Here is a 17435-nt window from a genome sequence, read left to right on the forward strand (position 1 = left end):
TTTCCTAGTCTAGGAACAAAGACAAAACCCAAAAAATTGGTACAGAGTTGCGCTAATTTGTTTGCTTCCTTCATAAGCTTTAGCAGGCCAAGAGATGTCTGCATTGTGTCCATTGATGTAGTTAAAAAGGCTTTCGCAGTCTCCCTCGATATTGAAATTTTGAATCTGTTTCTCCTTAACCCAAACTGATGTCTGCAAGATTCCTATAGCCTCTGCTTGTTGTGGGTCGAGGTCTGCTGCATGTCCTGCTCTTCCTCCTTCACAATCTTCTCTTTCATTTCTCAAAATAAAAGCATAAGTAGATGGTAAAGATTCTGATATCCAAGAAGCATCCACATTAGACTTTAGAGTACCAGAACTTGGAGCTTTCCACTTAGTATTGGTTTTCTTCTTCTGTTTAAGTTTGTTAGGTTTGCTAATTCTTGTAGACCAAAAATCAATATATGTTTCTGAATTTCCAGGGATAAAGAAATACTATCCTTGGTTTTGTTCTCGAAGATTTTATCACATCTTTCTTTCCAAATGAACCACATTTTAGTAAGTAAGAGTTCTAAGGAGATATCTTTTCTAGGGTTGGTCATCCAAACTTTACAGAGATCTAGAATTGTGCTTGAGGAATCTAGGTTTAAAGAGACGGAATTAGGAGAAGAGTTCCAAATTGATTCAGCATAAGGACAATGGAAGAGAAGGTGTTATGTTGTTTCAATCTCACTCTTACACATTGTACAGAGAGGTGTTACATCCTTAACTTTACCATAGAGTTTAGCATTAGTGGGAAGAGCATTTTGTAAACATTTCCATAAAAAGAGTTTAATTCTTTCAGAGATATTTAGTCTACATAAGGCTTTCCAAAAAGACTCTGGTAATGACAAACTGACAATATCTAGACCATTTTCATTCAATTTTTCATACATAGATTTAACAGTGAATTCACCTAATTTGGTTAGAGTCCATCTCAGTTGGTCTTTCCTAAGATTTTGGTTACTATCCTTAAATAGGTAAATTTGATTAATTTTGTTAGCTATGTCAATTGGGAAAACAAAGAAAAGTAGGGAGGAGTTCCATGTGGCAGTTTCACTGATCTGAGACCCTAACTAAATTGTTGTTACCAGAATTACTTAGTTGTTGAATGTTTTGAGATAATCCAGGAATCCAAATATCTTTCCAAATATTAATATCTTGATCATTTCCTACTTCTCATGTACTATATTTTTGCACTAATTCCAGTCCCTGTTGTATACATTTCCAAGTCCAGGAGACCTTCACAGAAGTTTTGGTTCGTAAAGGTGATTTGTTTCAAAAATATTTTGAACTCATTGTTTTAACCCATAGAGCATTTTTTTCCTTTATCATTCTCCAGGCGACTTTGGCTAACATAGCAAGATTGAACTTGCGTGCGTCTCTAAAGCCTAGGCCTCCTTTGTGAATAGGTTTGCATATATTTGGCCAGGCTTTAGGATAAAAGCCTTTTCCAACAGCATCCTTACCCCACCAAAAATCTCATTGTATAGCATTTATTTTACTGGTTATTTTTTTTTTGGTAAAAGAAAGCATCCCATAAGATAAGGTGGTATACTAGAGAGAACAACTCTGTTTAGAACAAATCTGCAAGTTTGAGCAAGTACTAATCTTTTCCATCCTTTAGATTTTGATTTCATTCTTTCTGGAATGGGTGTGAAGGTCTTTATTTTTGATCTCTCCATAAACAGAGGTGCTCCTAAATAAGGGTCTTTAAGATTTATATGTAGTCTTTAGTAATTTGGACATCATTCTTTGATGTTTTGGTTCTACTTTTTTACTAAAGAAGACACCTGATTTTTCAAAGTTTATGAGTTGCCTAGAAGCCTTGCTAAAGATTTCTATTGTGTCTAAAAGATTTTTACATTCTAAAAGATCAGCTTTCACAAAAAGCAAACAATCATCAGCGAAAAATAGATGAAAAATTGGTTCACTTTTAGGAGTAATCTTAACTCCATGAAGGGTTTTATTCTGCTCTTGCTTTAGAAGGAGCCTGGAGAAGATTTCCATACAGATGATGAACAGATAAGGAGAAAGAGGGTCACCTTGACGTAATCCTCTAGTAGGTTTAAAGATTTCTCTCGGTTTCCCATTTAGTAACACAACTATGGATGTGGTTGAAATACATTGTTCTATAAGTTTGCAGACATCATCATTGAAACCAAAAGTTTTTAAGGCATTTAAAAGAAAACTCCAATTAACTCTATCAAAGGCTTTGGACATGTCTATTTTGATTCTTAAGCCTCATGTTCTAACTTTTTTCTTCTTAAAAGAGTGAATTATCTCATGAGCCACAATAATATTATCAGAAATTTGTCTAGGAGATAAAAAAACTGATTGGAAGGGAGATATGAGTTTTTCTAAGGTTGGGGTTTAATTCTGTTTGCTAAGAGTTTTGCAATGACTTTGTAAATTGTATTACAAAGTCCTATGGGTCTGAAGTGACTAGGATTTTTTGAATGTTTTAGCTTGGAATTAGGAAAAGATGTGTTATGTTTAGGTTTGGGTTTAGAATTTTTTTCGTTAAAGAAATTTTGGATTGTATCAGTTACTTGAGTTCCCACTAAGCTCCAGTTGTGTATGAAAAAACTAACTGGGAAACCATCCTGTCCCTATGATTTATTAGGTTTCATATTCTTTAAAACTAACAAGATTTCATCAATAGAGGGGATTGATAGGATCCTAGCGTTATCAGAATCAGAAATGATAGAAGATATGCCATTAAAAATGGGATTAGATAAGACAGTGTCAGAGGAGTTTTCAGAAAAAAGAGATTTAAAGTAAGATGTTAAGATATTATGAATTTCCTTTCTATCCTTAATTACAAGGTTTTGTTCATTGGTTATACTTTGTAGTGTGTTTCATTTTCTTCTTCTCAAGGTAATAGTGTGGAAGTATTTTGTGTTCCCTTTTCCTAGGTTTATTATGTTGTCTCTTGATTCTTGTTTAGCTATAGCTTCTTGAATGTCATAAAGTGTTTCTAGTTCTTTTGACGTTTCCTTTATTTTGCTCTGTTGGTGTAAAGTTACTCTTTGAGATTGTAATCTTTTTATTTCCTTAAGAAGTTTATTAATTTTTTTAACTGGAAGTCCAAAGATATTTTTTTTCCAGTCAGATAAATTCACTCCAACCTGTTTAAGATTTTGGACTAGACTAGTTGATGCTTCCACCTCAGAGGAGGAATTCCAGGAACCTTGAATTACTTGAATACAAGAAAGGTCCTTCAACCAAGTGTCATAGAACTTAAAAATCCATTCAGATTTATATAGTTGAGTATCTAAAGTTAGTAGAATTGGGCAGTGGTCTGAGCCTACTGCGACTAAATGAGAAAGAGAAGCATTTGGAAATCATAAGTGTCACTCTGCATTTACCACTGCTTTATCTAGTCTTTCCTGAATATTCTGCTTTCCTTCTCCATGATTGTCCCAAGTATAATCATTACCTATATAGCATAAGTCATATAAGTCTGATCTTTCTAGAATTTTTGCATAATATTCACTGTTGGTTTTGCTGAAAGGTGAACCTCCTAATTTTTCTGATTGGTTAAAGACCATGTTGAAGTCTCCTATAACGATCCATGGCATAAGTCTCTGGACAATGACTAATTTCTTCTAAGAAATCCCAGGCAACAGTTCTGTTAGTTGGGTAAGGGCTACCATATGTTAAGACCCACTGTTTGGTATCAAAAGAGGTGTTAACATTAATGTTTATCATGTTTATGTTTCATTGAATAATTTCAAAATGGAACCCATCAATCCATGCTACTACTAATCCTCCTGCTAATCCTACTGGGTTTACTATATGATAATTAGGAAAAGAGGATACCAATTTTTTAACAAAGGGTTTTTGGTTTCAGATAGAAATAGAATTTCAGGTTTTTCTTTGTTAAGGAGATTTATCAAGTGGTTTTGTGTTAAGGGGTTTCTGCACCATTGCACATTCCATGCTAAGATTTTCATATTAAGAAACAACAAGGCTATTTAAATCTAGAGAAAGACACTGAAAAATCAGTTATACAAAATTGATCTACACACTATGAATGAGGATTATCACTACTGACAGGGATTATTTAGTCTACTAATTTGCTAAGTCTATTTTCACATAAATTGATCTACACACAATCAAGAACTAGAGAAATTTAAAAGGTAAATGTTATTTATATCAAAATGAGTAAGAAATTTAGAAAGGGTTATAAGAAAAGTACCTGTGTCTCGTCATGTTGCTTTGAAGGGATAAGTTCAGGGAAAGGAATTGGTCGATAAGTGCTTGACTGAGCTTGCTTTTCAGTAATGTTTGACCCATATTGATCAATTTTGAAAAAATTTCCATCATGAGAGGGAAAAGAACAAAGTTGTTAAGAAGATGAAGAAGATAGAAAATCGGAAACTGTAATTTTGAAAGCAAATTTTGGCTGAGTTAATGGGGTTTGAAAAGATGATGCAATGCATATGCTGGTATCATGAATTTGGGAAGAATTAAAGATTCGAATCCTCAGGCAAATTTGGAGAAATTAGGGACTCGAAGGAATCTCTTTCAATTTTCGGAAAAGAAAAAGACAGCCTTATATTCACCAAAGATAAATTGCCACTAATTGGCCTAGCAGGAGAACTAGAAATCTGAACCGGTTAGGGATACCCTGCAACAAACCAGACTCAATTTGGATAACCGATTCCGGCGCAGACTCAGCCGGGACTAGGAATGTTTCCGAGTTAGCAAATCGAAACGAATCATCCTCAAAAGAAGGTAAGGGTATAAAATTCTCAGGGTAAAAAGGTTCTTTTTCCTAAAATTGGTGATGATGCTAGCGGAATATCGTCATTCGATGAAAAATTTTCAGTGATGACAAATGGTCCTAGTACTTCATAAGTATTAAAAGGGTTTTGATGAACTCTACCAAGGCTATCTTGTCTGTTGATTTGAAAAGCAGGCTCTTCTGCTACATAAGTTCTGAAGATATCCCTGAATATTTCACTTACTCCAGGTTGGTTTAAATATTCTTGCACAGGTACTGGCACACCAGTATGGTCAAAGTTTTCTTTTGGATTCCAGATTTGAACAAGTACATCATTTAACCAATTCATATCATCACCAGGAGAAGGAGAGTTAACTAAAATATCATAAATTCTTCAAAAAGTCTTCCATGATGGATAACACAACTACCTACTTTGTGTCCTAAACGTAAGCAATGAGAGCAGAATTTCGAGGGAGGGTTGAGGTAGTTGAAGTAAAACATGGCTTCTTCTGTCAAAACTTATTTTCCATTCCCGCTTCATTAGTTCACCTCTTTTCTCAGATGGTACAGGAACGATTGTGCAACGAATTAGCCACTTCACCCCTATCCATCTGTATAATAATTTGGCTGGTCTGAAGGATTTGTATGAATGTGTTGAGGATTACATCTATGCCCATGATGGAAAATGCGTAGAGAAGGTCTTGGATGAATCTATTAGGTTGTTCTATGTTCGTAGAACTATTAAGGATGTTTTCTCAAAGATGCAGCAGTCTGTACAAGATCTTCAATCTTCCATCCGTGGACAGTCAAATGAAGGTAACTTAGCTCCATTGTGTGCAGGGTTTGTCCATGATCTGTTTTCGCATGTTAACTTAAAGCCCACTAAGTTTTATTGCATTGTTTTAACCTATTTTGGTTAGAGAACTTTGTTGTTTAGTCCACTAAACCCGACACGGGTTAATGGATAGTCCAGCGGGAGAAATTATTTACTCGCTAGTCTAAAAAAGGTTTGAAAAGAGTAAGATTACTTTGCTAACCCTAATATATAATACTATGTAAAACCCTCTTTTATGCTCTCCATTAGCTTCACTACATAGCAATATGTGTTATGTTATGTATTGATACTACATATGTTACTACATATTAATATGTTATGTATTGATACTACATATGTAGTATCAACATGTTACGTATTGATAATGTTATGTATTGATACTACATACCAATATGTATTATGTTATGTATTGATACTACATATGTTACTACATATTAATTTGTATTGTTACTACATATCATATATGTTATTATATATGTTACTACATACTAGTACGTATTGATATGTATTGATACTACGTACTACATATGTTACTACATACTGCATACTACATATGCTACATATGTTACTACATATATTAGGATAGTTGCGTTATGTATGATTCCTACATACTACATATGTTACTAATACAAAGAATTATGTTACTACATACTACATATGTTACTAATACAAAGTATTATGAAATATGTTACTACATACTGTTATGTATTGATACCACATATGTTACTACATATTAACATATGTATTGATACTGTTAAGTATTGATACTATTAAGTATCAATACTAATATGATACTACGTATGTTACGTATTGATACTAATTAGATCTGGAAGGGTGTTTTAGGCATTTAGAAAACACACTTTATAATCTTCACAAAGTTTTCGGACCAACGAGTAAATAATCTGGTCCAAAAATGTGTTTTTGGACTAGCGAGTAAATTAGTTTCACGTGTGGACTAGCCATTAACTGGATCATGAAAAACTGGATTAAACAGTAATTCCTACTTTTGGTTATCAAGATTTCATGATATATTATTATATTAATTTTCTGTTTTATCTTCTTATTAAACTGAGACCATCTAGATATCGAATTTTTTTCTTACAACTATTTGGATAACAATTGTTCAGTGCATTACAAGAAGTGAAAACAAGGCATGGTTTATACCCTAGTCTATCACATAATGGCCTAAAAGCTAAAACCTAGCTATTGTGTTTTACAATATAGATAATTGTCTCCTTGCGCCCATCTATTATGCACTTATTGGCCATGTACGGCCAATTCTATGAATTTGGATACAATTATCACAGCTTGAAATGGGAGAAACTTGGGGATCCAAGCCCTTTAGAGATGAAGTGTTTGACATATTGATCAACCGTGAATCCTCTGTATATGGGTGAATTGGTTTCTGTTAACAATTCATTGATTGGACCGCACTTGGAATTTCCGATAGGACGGAAGAAATATGCAACCAATGCTCGTGGAACTTTGTAATTAGCTAGTACCCGATGCTCCACATTTTTGAAACGGTCATTTGATGCAATCAGCAAAGAAAACTGATTTTAAATTTTTAAGCTAGCAGCAGCTTCATTTAGGAAAAAAATAATATTTGTCTCTGCCAATCTACCAAACTCAAAGCTGAATGCATACACCTAAAAAGTTCTGGTGAAGATACAGGTATAAAAGAACAGATTACGCAAAAACATTACTTGCCTGCAACAGATCTCCAATGTTTACATTGAAAGTGCTGCGAGAAGGAGGGACGTCCACCCATTGATTCTGGTGAAGTACTTGAAGTCCACTAACGGTATGATGGTCTTGTAACAATATGGTGAGGAAATCTGGATCATAATGTTCAGTTGTGCCCATAGTAAGTTATGGTTAAGGGCACTCTGGATAGTAATGACTAGCAAATTTTTGACCCTTATCACCACCCAAATCTTTATTTAGATAATTTCTGTTCAAACCAAGACCCTCAGATAGCAACTCCAACAATTCTGATTCCAACACACTTACATACTTGGAGTATTCCATCACTATATCCGTATATAAGTTAAAAAATTTCAAAGTTAATAGTATTCTGATTCATTTTAGTTGAACTGGTTCTGTTTCTTTTCGATTGCATGCTCAGTTCGGTAAAATCAATAAAGGCCAGTGAAATCACGCACTCGAGCGCATAATGTGCACACACATTTTTAAGTTGTTAGATTACTATTATAAAGAATTGTGTAAACGTGAAATCTGACAGCTTAAAAGTTCATCCTTATGGTGTTTGATATACACTTCGTGCATGAGCATAACTATTGAAAATTAGGAGCTAAGAGTTGTCGTACCAGAGAAAAATAGGTATTGCTTCAGGGTCGACAAGATCAGGAGTTATGCGGCAAAAATAGGTGTCTCTCCAATTTGCAGTAGGTGCTTGAAAAAGATCGAAATTACTAACATATGTTGATTGTTTTTTAGTATAATCACGTTCATAATACATAGCCCTGACTTCACTTGGTTGCTCATGAAATGCGCGAACCTGATCAATGATTTTATCCATAACACTTACTGGGACACCATGGTTCACTACTTGAAAGAAACCCCAGTTCTCTGATGCATCTCTAATTTGATCTATTATCAGTTTCCGGTGCTCAGCGTCGTATATTTTCTTTCCTCTGAGGTCTATAGTCGGAATTCAGGCATGGGATTTTAGAGAATCATTATTCGGTTTTTCATGGTTGATACTCATTGGTTGTCGGTGGAAAATTCGAGGGATGTTTTTAACTCCGGCATCGACTAGGCCTTTCGCACCTGCTTTTGTATCATCGAATGCTTTTATCTCTTTCATTCGGTCGTAAGCTTTAGATGGATTCATTCCGGTAGGGGTTATCTCACCCTTGCTACTAAAATCGGAAATCACATTCATTTTTGGTTACCGCAGTTTCCTCACAACTGAAATAAGTGGGTTCAAGACAGATTTTTCAACTTGCAGTTATTGTTGTTGTAGAAAACCGAAAGCAGTAATGATGATACACCAATTGAAAAGATAAGGACCATTTGGATCTTTAAATGTAATCCACCGAACGGGATGCGTGTTTCATTTTGCTTACTAAGCCTAAAGAGCATTATCCTTCCAGTGCGGATAACAATCATTTTTATTTTCTTTTCTTTTTTCCGAGCAAACAACATGTCTTTCTTTTCATTAAATTTCCAACTATTAAAACTTAAATGTCAACTAATATCATCCTTTCAAGTCGTGTTCGGAAACTTTGGTATCTCATCCAAAAAGAAATAAAGAGTAGATACTCAATTATTTTGTGAACTTCTATAAGTTCAAGTGGGTGTTTCAAGGATATGTTAGAAGCACTACTTGGGAGTGGAATAGGAAGAAAGGTAACTCTATTTCAATTAGAAGAGGAATTTGGGATATTTATCCTTTTGGTATTTGGTTGGCATTGTTGATGGAAAGGAATGCGAGATTATTCAATGAAAAATATAAATCCGTGAGTTCAATAATTGACAGTGTCGAGACTTTTATCTTCAACTGGTGCGTTGGTACGGATATTTTTAATGGGTTTTTGTTAAGCATTCTTTTGATAATTGGGATGTTGTAATGTGTTAATTTTTTATAGTTCTACTATAATTGAGTTTGTATGTCACTTCTGTGGCAGACTATCACTGTCTTGGTGGTAGTTTGTCCCTTTTTTTTAAATAATATCGCCCTTTCTGAGTAAAAAAAAAAATTATTTTGCGTTTGTTTTATTTAAAATATATAATAATTTAAGGTTATTATAGATTTATAGTGGTTAGTGGTTAAAGTTTCACTGGGATTATCAAGTCCATGTAAAATAAAATAATTCTCACCATTCAAGTCGCTGGATTTGTAATCATTCTTAGAATTTGGTAATCCCTATAACAACCTTGTAAGATAAATATATCGTGTAAAGGGTAAATATTTTTATATATAATGTTTTTCGTTAAATAGGTATTCTGACGAAATCTTAACCTGGGTTTTTAACGAAATCCTAACTTAGGTCCTAGAATAATATCTCATCTTAATTTATTTGTAATAACTAGCTTATTCAACACCGATAAAATGAGTTGACTCAGTATCTCAAAATTGTTCAATCTCTTAATGCTTTTCCATCTGCGATTTCTCCTTTTTATCGCATTTCTATATTTTACACAGTTAACACCATTAAAATTTTCGTTTTATTTGTTTTCTTTCAAATCGAGATCAACAAAGTATATCTTTTCAAATTTTATGTTTTTGAACATTTTGGTTATGAATAACTAATTCCTTTTATTCCCTATGTGTTTACAGGCAGTATTGTCCTGGTTGGCGTTTGCTATTGTTATAGTTGTGTTATATGTGTTTGCGATTGTTATTCTACAACTTTTGGAAGCTATTTTATACCCGGATATTGCCATGAATGTGTGAAGAGGATGAACTCGGCTTCGAGCTAGATCAACCCATAACCAGGGGATAAACAACCGCGTTTACAGTAAACTTAAATTTCAAAAAAGTCAAAAAAAATGTTCCAAAAAAGGGAATATGTTTCCTTTTTACGCTCTCTTTGCCAATTGATTATAATCATGTTACCAAAATTAAGGTATATTTTCAATCCAATTGACTATCCAATTGTCTCTGCATATCCCAGATTTTTCGTATCATGATCTCTTAACCCTATACCACCATCAAAATTATAAATTCCTTCTCTTCCACAATTATATCTTCATACCTAAACCCTTGCCGACTATTTACAACCCTACTTCCTCTGTAACGACAGATAGTGTTGAAACCTCAGTTGTTGGTTTGGCCACTAAATGCAGATATACATCAATTGAATTAAGAGATCTTGAAGAAGTTGTGATTCACCACATCAAACCAGGTGAAGATAATGAAGGTAAAGAATGGAAGGCTATGATGATAGAAAAAATAATTATAGACGGAGCTATAGGTATGAAATTACTGGAGAATCACATCAATTTTACTTGTCCATTTATTCCTGAGGATGAATTCAAGATTTTCGAGATTGATATTAATATCATGGTATTCAATTTTAAAAGTTGGTTAGCACTAAACAAAGTCTGGGAAGAAAGATCATGGAACATCAATTGGTATCTGGTAATCCTCTATGATTATAATAATAAAATAGTTTATCAAGATTTGGATTGGAGTCACTAGTCCTGCTAGATTCAATTGAAGAAACTCTTACCTGAACACATGAATCCATCTGATGTGAATAAAGTGAGAGAATTATGGGAGAAGTGATAGCGATTGATCCAGAAGATGTTCTACATGTTGCCGGATATCCAGTGAAAGTCTGTATTCAAATCGATGTTAACAAACCACTAAGAAGAGGAGCAACGTTAATCAAAAAAACTGGATGCACGAGATGGAAGGTTCTTTTATGAGAAACGGCCTCATAAAATTTTCCCTTCTTGCTATATTCTAAATCACTAAAAAGGGTCTACAAAGTTGTTATTGAATTTCTTGGAAAACTTATAAGAAACCACATTTATTTGGGGTTGCAGGAGGAAATAGGATTGATCAAGGGGTAATATCAATATCTCAAGTTCCAAAGTTAAGTCAGAGAAAAGATGTAAAAGTACCAACTTGTATTCCACCTCAAGATGGCCTGAGAATTAACACAACCGTGACGATTTCTGGACAAAGTGAAGATAATCTAGAATCTGCTATACTAGAAAAGAAATCAAATTTTCAAATGAACTACTCAAAGTTACAAAAAATGTACAAACTTCTGTCCCTCAAAATTGCACAAACAACAACCAAAAACGCAATTAATTAAGGACAACCTGATTGACAACACTACAAGTGAGCTTAATTAAGGTAATATTTTCTCAGTTAACTCCTTTGTTGCATTTTGATTTAATTTACAACATTGAATTTTTTGCTTTGGAAAATTACTTTGATTTGAATTCCCACTTTAGATTCTTAATTTACTCTACAATAACCTCCGAGTATTTTTGCTACATTAGTTGCATCATGAAAGTTTTAGATTGGAATTAATGTTCGTGGTTTTGGAAACGAATATACTAGGAATCATCTAAACATGCTCATTAGATCCTAGAGTTCATACATCATATTCTTGTTTAAAACAAAACAAACAAACAAACAAAAAACAACTTAGAAGAATGCAATACGCTATGGCTAGATTTAAATACTCAAATGTCATCTTTTGTAACCCAATTGGTCTCTATGGTGGTTTATGCTTGATATGAAAGGACAATATTAACCTTCAAATTATTGACATGAAATCCAATATTATTAACTGAAATTCGGTTTTAGAAATAATGCTAGACTGATATCTTGTATGTGTGGAACTCTTAATAATATTGATAGTGCAAACCAATGGAACTATCTCATAAGTATTAGAGGGCCTCGTAAAAACCCTTGGGAGGTTACAGGATACCTAAACTTCATTCTGGATAGACATGAGAAAGAAAGTGATAATGTCCCTACTCAAATTGATCTTGATGTTGTCAACAACAACTAAAATAACTTTGGTTTACACAATATGCCTTATATTGGTAACCCTTATACTTCGACAAATAGAAGAAGTGACATCCAAGTCATATTGAAAAGACTGGATAGAGATCTTGTTGATCTAGATTGGTTTAATAATTATCCTAATGCTGCTTTATACCACCTGACTACCATTGGTAGTGATCACTGCCTCACAATCCTTGCGAGCGAAATGGGAGCAGCTTAAACCATAAAAACGGGGTTGTGGGAGAATGGTTTAATCATTTGGGAGAGTAACTTCCTGGGCTCTCCGGTTGGGTGATCGGAACTTACAGTTGATTAGGAAGGATAACTTAGTCACAGCCTTCTATGAAGATCATGGTTCTCCTTCGATCCACCACTACGAACTACGTTTTGAGATGCACTGCCTCCAATACTGATGCGACACCTGTAGTAGGACAGAGGATTGATAGAGATGTCCGTAGACCGCTATAAATCGCATCTCTCTTTACAGTTAGGAGTTGCGGGACTTGAAGAAATAAAATATATAGATTTAGGGGCACGGAACTTTTTCATTTCCCAGAGCAGAAGAAAGCCGAAAAAAAAGAGATGTATGGGGTATTTGCAGTCGTTTCCAACTTTTGTTCCCATACCAAGGGCAGGTTCTTACGCATTACTCGCCCATTTGACACTGGTGCATAACAATAAATAGGGAACCGATGAATACACCAGCTACGACTATGAAGGAATTAGAAGCATATCCAAAAATAGACTACCAGCAACTTCGGCTGTTAAATCTCATGCAAGTGCAGGTTTTATTGGCTGCAAGCAGAACTGTTTACACCTTATCCAAATCGGAAGCTAATCCACCAGATCCTTCCCAGGAATCTGAACATCCCTCTTTTACTCCTTACGTCGTTACCCGAATTCGCGCAAGTGTGTCCACCTCTAAAGAACTAAACATTGTTAAGAAACCTTTTTGAGTGAACAAAACTTGGTTCAGGGATAAAGTTGTGCTGAGAACATTAAAGATAGTTGGAACTGTCATGTCCCTGGCTCTACTTCTTTCAAGCTTACTAGAGGCCTTCTAGATGCAAAGCATGTCCTTAGAGATAAGAATTATCATCATTTTCGTAACAAAAATACCAATATAGCCGACACTGGATCCCAACTTGCTTCCTTGACTAGGGATAATGCCAGAAAAAAAATGCTGATAGAATAAAAGAGACAAATAAAATCCTAAATTCTGGTATGATGCATAAGAGGATTTCTGGAAACATATAGGTCTATATATGTGACTAAATGATAGGAATATAACATACTTCCATCATAAGGATAATATCAGAAAGAAAAGAACTCAAACGAATCTCTTCATAATAATCTTGGTATTTGGTTGACTGATAGGTAGAATATAGATAGTGAGCTTCTGAAACATTTCAGTAATGTGAGTAAAACAACAAACCCTAATATCCCTAATGTGTTCTTGAACAATGTAAATGCTACTATTACTAATGCTGATAATATGATGTTAACTGCTATTCTCATTATAAGGAAATCAAGAAAACTGTTTTTGATATTAAACCATGGAAAACACCTAGTCCAGATAGATTTCCACTTAGTTTTTACCGGCTTATGCGGGATACTGTTGGACCAAATATTATGAAAATGGTCAAGTATTTCTTTCATTCTCATCACATACTTAAGCAACTGAATCATAATTCCACTGTTCTCATTCCTAAGTATAATTGTCCCAAAGTTGTTGATTTTAGGCCAATTATTATTTGGAATGTCTCATATAAAATTATTTCTAAATTGTTGGCCTTTAGGTTGAAGTTTGTTCTGCATAAAGTCATTAGTCCATCTCAACCTCAATGTTGATTAGAAGAAATTTTGGAAGTTAAAGCTCCCTCATAGGATTCAATATTTTATGTGAAAATTTGTTCATCATTGTTTCCCTACCTGTACTAGTATGGCTAGATTTAATGCTCTGATTGATACTACTTGCCAAATTTGTAATAATGGTCAGGACCATCCTCAACATTTATTTCTTCAACGCACTTTGCTCAGAGAGTTTGGAATGCAGTTGACTCTCATATCCTAAGTCAGCTCCAGAATGTTAACTTTCATTCTTGGATGTTAAACTTGTTTGACAAAAACTTTACAAATAATCTTCTGGATGTGCAAGTATTTCAAAATATCAGTTTTACCATCTGGTATCTCTGGAAATGAGGTGTAGTATAGTATTTGAGAATATTTAGGGGAATGTAAAATATAATATCTAGAAATATAACATGTCACTTGCAGGAATGGAAGCTTAACATTACTAACCCTGATGCCTCAGCATCTATTTCATCTTCTTGCATAGCTAGATGGACCCCTTCTGAATCTTGCAGAAGATTAACTTTGATGCATATTTTATTGATTCACACATTGTCTCAGGACTGAGTCTAACCTATAGAAATGTTTCAGGTGATTGCAGTGGAGTCCGTGGAAGATCAACTCAAGCACTAGATCTTGAACAGGATGAAGCAATGGCACTAGTAAAAGCAGTTTTGTGGGCTAGAGAAATGTGATGGAGAAATATTCACCTAAAAGGGGACTACATCAATGTCATCGACGCTTTAAATGGAAGAGATATAGCAGTAAAATGGACAACTAGTAATGTAATAAAAGATGTTATGAATATATTTAGCTCATTTGATTTCTTGATTTGGACTTATATACAAAGAGATGCTAATCACATAGCAGACTTTATTGCAAAATCTGTAAGATCTCATCATTCTGGTTTTAGTTGGAGTCGAAACTGGTCAAGCTGGATCGAGTTACTGTTGCAACTTGACTGTGACAATTTGTAGATTTTTCTTATTATCAATCTATCATCTTTCCTATCAAAAAAGAAAAACACCAATTAAGATAGTTCGTGTATCTCCAACGAAGATCTCTGAAGCTTATTCACCGATTAACATAAGAAAAATGGTACTCCCTTTGTTTCAAAATTTATATCTTATATACCATTTTTGTTTGTTCCAAAATTATGTCATACTTCTGTTTATAATCATACCTTTTCAATAAACTCTCAAATATATCCATATTTTTTTTTTATTAAAAATATAATTTCAATAAGATTTTATTTAAAATCATTACAAATATATATTTAAATAGGAAATAAATATGATTAATATCTTTATTATTTTATCTTCACTACTTTCAAAAAACAACTATAGTAAATAAATAAGAGTATCCTAGGAAATTCCATGATCTCGTTAATATTTTGACTTTATCAAAACGGACTAAAACTTTGAAACGGAGGGAGTAAAAAAAAAACTGACATTGAAAAACCATTTAATTACTAACTAACACAGAAAATAAGTCATCCATCTGCATTTTTAGTTGTCATATTTCACTAAATCAGGTAATTAAATACAAACACGCATTCGTAAAATAACACATACACACACCAAAAAAAAAAATATCTAACACCAGTTTCATCAGCACTCCATCGATCAAGAACATTACGAGAATTTTGTGCAGCAACAACAATCGTTTTTTTTTCTTTTTTTATACATCCTTGATTTGGTTTTTCGCTGCTCCCATTAGCCAAGTATTCATAATCGTATTTTACAAAGAAATTTCATCATGTCATTACATTCAGCAAGTCATTAAGCTCCTCCAAATCTAGTTCTTTTACTAATATTATGGCCTTCTTTAACTTTGGTGTTCTTCAAATTTTAAACTTATACATGGTTTGTATCTCTTTCATATCCTCTCAAATTCATGTTCTTAATTTATTTTATGCTTTTGTTCCCCATTTCTAATTTTCTTTTGCTATAAACTTCGAAGTATGAAGTTGTATGGTCTTTATTTGTTTTCATCACGTATTTCATTTTGAAGCACATATTGTTATGATGTCTTCTTAAATTGCACTAGATTTTGAGTAGCACTCTCAACCACAATTACGTTTCTTAAAATCCATTTCGATATATCCTTACTGAATTGCAAAATCATAGCAAATGCTCAAGAATTCTTCTACATTCCCACATAAGTAACACCTTGAAGGTTATGCTTCTTTTAAATTTAAAAAATACTAGAAGTAGTTGGGTGCAAACAATACTTCCATAATATCAAAATCCAAGATAGAATATGACACTGTGTCCAAATTACTCGAATTCCTGACCTGACTGAGAATTTATCAGTCATTGATCCACTCCAAATTCTCTTATTCACACTTCAAATTTTAAACAGGTAGTAATTCATTTGCATAAAAAAAAATTAACAATTCGTCAGAAATTAACCATTCTCCATCCATCTGCAACCTTCATCATATGATTTTGGAAGATATACTTATTGTTTGGATACAACTCACATAATGGTTGATCCTTCACCCAAGCATCATATCGACCTAAAATGCTACCACCATCTCAAACCAGCCATCTTGTACAATGCTTCAAATCCCGCAGTACCCACTTCATCCCTAACCATGTTGATGAATGTTTATGATAAGTTATCCGCTCGCCAGTTCTAGCAGCAAACTTTACCCTTACAAACTGAGCCACTCTTCATCAGAATTTTGAATTCTCCATAACAACTTCATCAACAAAGCTTGATTAATGACAAATAACCATTAAATTCCTAAACCTCATTCCCTAATCTGAGAGCATGCTTTATTTCATCTCAAAATCACCAATTTCCTAACTGAAATATCCCCAGACAAAAGAAAATTCCCGATTCTTCTTTCACAAGTCTTAACCACGCTCACATAAAACTGGCTTAAGAGTATTGAACTGTCTTGAAATGCTAATAACTTTCCCTTATAACCGGCAAACTTGTTCGGCATCATCTCCATAAAAGCCAACACATGACAAGTTTTAACACCTCCATGCTTCAATATTATCCTCAAATACTTATCAGGAAAATGTAAAAGTGACATATGAACTCTGCAACAATCTGATTTCTTCTCATATCAGTTACACCCATCCATATAGAACTTGCTTTTCATCTGATTCACCACTTGTCCTAAAAACATTTGATAATCCGGTCTTTACAACATTCGAATTTCTCTTATAACCGTTGAAGAACAGAAATACATCGTCAGCAAAGAAAGTGTGTGTAGGCCGCAATGGGCCACCGACACAAGTAGACAGGAAGCTTTTCCAGATGACGAACCTGGGCTGCTGGGCATGAGACGCGGGTGTATACTTTGGACAACATCTCAATGTCAGACCCACAATACTGTACTTGTCAAACTCCATATTCCATCAGTTTAAGGAATCTCACGAGTAAGAAATTTATGATCAGATTTTCTCCACCTCACGGTCGTCTCAGTCTCATTTGGCATTATTATCTTTTCTGATTTCCAGTCTTTTTTTTTTTTTTTTTTT

At 34.0% G+C, this 17435-nt stretch overlaps 1 protein-coding gene across 1 annotated transcript; it reads right to left on the reverse strand.

The window, feature by feature from the left end:
• Positions 1-9: 9 nt before the first annotated feature.
• Positions 10-7451, reverse strand: LOC113359800 (1-aminocyclopropane-1-carboxylate oxidase-like). The gene is made up of 2 exons (XM_026603378.1): positions 7292-7451; positions 10-314 (listed from the first exon to the last, which is right to left on the reverse strand). Exons 1-2 carry the CDS (start codon positions 7449-7451, stop codon positions 10-12), a joined length of 465 nt encoding a protein of 154 aa, XP_026459163.1.
• Between the last annotated feature and the right edge of the window lie 9984 nt (positions 7452-17435).

The sequence above is a fragment of the Papaver somniferum genome, chromosome 3, assembly GCF_003573695.1.
Source record: "Papaver somniferum cultivar HN1 chromosome 3, ASM357369v1, whole genome shotgun sequence".
In the NCBI taxonomy this organism is placed as follows: Eukaryota; Viridiplantae; Streptophyta; class Magnoliopsida; order Ranunculales; family Papaveraceae; genus Papaver; species Papaver somniferum.